At 51.4% G+C, this 4,059-nt stretch overlaps 1 protein-coding gene across 1 annotated transcript in view; it reads left to right on the forward strand.

Moving 5' to 3' along the window:
* HIP1R (huntingtin interacting protein 1 related) overlaps positions 1–4,059 on the forward strand; it is a 74,399-nt gene that overhangs the window by 59,137 nt on the left and 11,203 nt on the right. Inside the window, exons 18-20 of the mRNA XM_069081744.1 lie at positions 492–686; positions 1,945–2,092; positions 3,169–3,255. Coding sequence (XP_068937845.1) covers positions 492–686; positions 1,945–2,092; positions 3,169–3,255 — 430 coding nt within the window. The remainder of the gene's footprint in view (positions 1–491; positions 687–1,944; positions 2,093–3,168; positions 3,256–4,059) is intronic.

A 4,059-nucleotide genomic window follows, 5' to 3' on the forward strand; every position in this document is an offset into this window, starting at 1 on the left:
CTTCTCTCTCCCTCTTTTTCTCTCCTTCTCTCTCCCCCTCCCTTTCCCTTCCTTTCTCTTCTTTCCTCTCCTCTCCTCTCCTCTTCTTTTCTCTTCTCTCTCCCTCTTTCTTTCCCTCCTGCTCTCTCTCTCATTTGAAAGGTTTGGCCTCAGAAAGCAGAATTGGTATCTGTGAATGGAAGGTGCAGATTTAAGCTTGCTATAAGGCCAAACTTGCTGTGCCAAAGGGGAATGAGCTGTGTCAGCTGGAGGGTGGCTGGGCTCCCTCACTAGAGGTTTTGAGCCAGAGTCTCGGTGGCCACCTGAGGGGAGGGGGGTGGTTGTAGAAGAGCCTCTCGGTCAGGGCCAGGTTGGCCTGGATGACTGGGGAAGGCTGACATTCTGTGCCATCAGAGCCGGAGGGGGCAGGTACTGAGGAGAGCTTGGTGCTGCCTGGGGCAGAGCTGGGAGGGCCCAGCGCCTCACTCCATACCTCCCCCTGGGCTTTGCAGACTGGATCTGAGCTGAGCTCCCAGCTGGACACTCTCCATGCGGAGAAGGAGTCTCTGAGCAGCACGGTGAGGCAGCGGGAGGCCGAGCTGCACAGCGCACAGAGCCTGGTGCAGGAGAAGGACGCGGCCCTGGGCCAGGAGCGAGAGCAAAGCCGCCGGGAGCTTGACGAGCTGCAGGGGAAGCTAGCAGAGAAGGTAACCCCTGCCTGCCCCCTGCCCCCGGGTAGGTGGGCAGGAGCTGTCACCAGCAATGTTTGGGGCAACTGGCTTCACCTGTTGGGCCTCGGTTTCCTCATATGTAAAATGAGGAGGTGGCACTAAGTGGTGTCTGAGGGCTCCTGCAACTCTAGATCCAGGATCCCGGGATTCTTTTTTTTTCCCCTTTTGGAGGGCAATTGGGGTTAAGTGGACTTGCCCAAGGTCACACAGCTAGTAAGTGTGTCACATATCTGAGGTCAGATTTGAGGTCAGATTTGAACTCAGGTCCTCCTGACTCCAGGGCCGGTGCTCTATTCACTGAGCCACCTAGCTGTCCATCCCAGGATTCTTCATCACTTGATTTCCCTGGCCTCAGTTTCTTCATCTGTAAAATGAAGGGGTTGGACTAGATGACCTCTGAGGTCCTAAGGTCCCTTCCTGACCTAGAGATATGACCTCCTGGTGTCTTTCAGGGTTCCCCTAGTGCTAATCTAGAGGTTTAAGGGAGGAGACATGAATCCCCCTTGTGGTGAGAGTCACAGGCTTTGGGGGAGGAATCATCTGCATGTTGCTGCTTTAGAAAATGAGCCTGAGGTCTGAGTGGAACAAAGACATCTGCCTTTGTGGTGTAACAGAGTTCCTCCTGGTCGGATGTCAGAAGACCTAGGTTTGAATCCCATCTCTGCTACCCTCTCTATCACCTATGTGACCTTGGGCAAGTCACTTAATTTTTTTCCATTCCTCAATTTTCCTACTCTGTAAAATGAGGCGGTTGGCCCACACATCCTATGATCCTGACCTCCTCCGTCTGTAAAATATAACACTGTGTATTGGAGAGGGCACTGGACTCAGAGTCACGTTCAGGTCTCTGGGCACGCTCACTTAGCTGGGTGACTTAGTGCAAATTTCTTACCCTCTCTGAACTTCCCTTTCCTCCACTATAAAATGAGGTCATTGAGCTAGATCAGAAGTGTCATGGCCAGGAGGTCAGAACCAGATTAAAATGGTATTGGGAAATACTTAGCAAAGTAAACAAAAATACAGTAAAACACAGATAATGCTCATAGGTGGTTCTCTAATCAGCACGCGGCCCATTTTCTGTTTGACTTTGATGCCCCCAGACTAGGTGACCTCGGTAGTGTCCTCCAGCCCTCACAAGGCAGTCCCTTCAGCCTCCGTTTTCCCGTCTGTGAGATGGGGATAATCACAGCCACCGCTGCCTACACCATTCTCTTTGTAAACTCTTCTTTCCCAGGAGGCTCAGCACCAGGGGCTGCAGCAGAAACTCCTGGAAGAACAGTTCTCCGTGCTTCAAGGCGCCGTGGCAGAGGCAGAGAACACCGTGAGGGACGCAGTGAGCAAACTGGACGACCCCCTGCACCTGCGCTGTACCAGCTCTCCAGGTTGGGGAGGGAGAGAGGAACAGAGAAAGCCACATCTGTGGGGGCCACGCCCCTGCTTTTGTTTTTTGGTGGCATTTTCTAGACACCTTTTAAGTTTTTACACTCATTATTTCTGGAGATGCCCTCCCTGCCCTTACCCTGACCTTGTACTAAAGGCCAAGGAGGGAAAAAGCAATTAAGCCAAGCCAGCCAACATCAGCAGTATCAGACAGCGTATGCACCTTTCTGTACCCATAGTCCCCCACCTCTCTGGCCAAAAGGGGGCAGAGCCAAGACTGTTCACTTTAATGAATATATCTAAATTATAATATTTAAGTTAAATAAATGAGTGTGTCCCTGTGAAGCCTTTTGGCTTCGTTTTAGTATTCTGTCCATTTGTCTTGTTGTGGACATTGTATACAGATAGGTCCCAGTTAGTGCAAATAATGAATCATGTGCATTCTGATGCTTCATCGTTAGAATTTGTACTGCATGTTTCCATTGGGCTAGAACCCATCACCATCTTTCACATAATCACAACTTCAAATAGCACTAACTGAAACATATGTGGCTACTTTGTGGGATTCCTTGTTTGCACTAATCGAGACCTCACTGTGTGGTGTTTTCCTGGTCTGACCTCCTTCCCTCTGCATCAGTTTAGATCAGTCTTCCATGCTTTTCTGTATCTGTCACGGGGCTTGGTATTAACCTTACATTCATGCACCGCTTTGTTGAAGCATTCCCCAGGGGATGGACACCCACTCTGTTTCCAGATTTTGGCTAGCACAACAAATTCTGCCCCTCCATGGAGCAGGGTTTGAGAGGAAGGGCTAGTTCTGAAGGTTGGAGGAAGCTGGCTTTCTCTGACCTCAAGGCCCCTGCTGGGCTGGGCTCTTTTGGGGTTCATTACTCACCTGAGCCCCAGCTTTCCGCGTGCAGTTGAAGTGGGTCCCTGCCATGGAAAGGCAGCTCTTAGAAGGGGCCACAGGCCTGGCCAGGCCCACAGTAGCAGTGATAGGGAAAAAACCTCATCTGTCAGTCCTTTGTCCCTCATGGTCCCTGTCCCCCATCCCTTCCCTTCTGACTTGTATTTCCAGATTACTTGGTGAGCCGGGCCCAGGCTGCCCTGGATGCCTTGAGTGCCCTGGAGAAGGGGCAGATGAAGTTTGTGGCCTCGATGACCGGTGAGTGGGAAGCAGGAGCCACTGGGCTCTCAGCAGGGCAGAGGGCAGGATTCTCAGGGACCTCAGATGTGTATCCCCCTTGACTCACTTCAAAGGTGAGACTGCAACCAGAGGCAGTCAGTAAGCATTTATTAAACACCTACTGTGTGCCAGACCCTGTGTTAAGTACTGGGGATGCAAAAAGAAACACAAGACAGTCCTTGCCCCCAGGGGGTTCCCGGTCTAAACAAGACCTTCGTTACTGGCCTTGGTAGGCTGGGCATGCCCTGGGCCGCCTGGCTCACTCAGGCAGCTAAGCAGCAAGCATTCTTTGAGGACCTACTATGCTTCAAGCTTTGTGGTTTGCACTGGAGATAGAAAAACAGAAAAAAAAAACAGTCCCTGGCCTCAAGGAGCTTACGTTCTCATGGGAAAGATGAAGATAACAGGGACACACAAAAGTCGGGGCAGACACTAGCACCTTTTGGGAGCTTGCCTCCAAGAGGGAGTGTCTGCTGTGGGCCAGGCACCCTTGAGGACCTTACCTCTGCTGGAAACCCAAGGAGACTCTCAGATCTCTCTTGTTCCCTCCTTAACCCCATGAGGAAAAATGAAGAAAATGGCCCCCATGGGGCACGAAAATGCCCCAGTGCCCTGCTATCCGCACTAGAGGGAAAAAGCAATCCCGTATCCACTCTGGGGACTTCATGCGTGTCCTTTCATTCCTCTGCCTGTCTCTCTCTATATATATCTCTCTTTGTCTCTGTCTCTGTCTCTCCTCTCTCTCTCTCTCTCTCTCTCTCTCTCTCTCTCTCTCTCTCTCTC

The sequence above is a fragment of the Petaurus breviceps genome, unplaced genomic scaffold, assembly GCF_028583685.1.
Source record: "Petaurus breviceps papuanus isolate PSGF00001 unplaced genomic scaffold, PetGlider_PUasm1.0 99, whole genome shotgun sequence".
NCBI classification, from domain to species: Eukaryota; Metazoa; Chordata; class Mammalia; order Diprotodontia; family Petauridae; genus Petaurus; species Petaurus breviceps.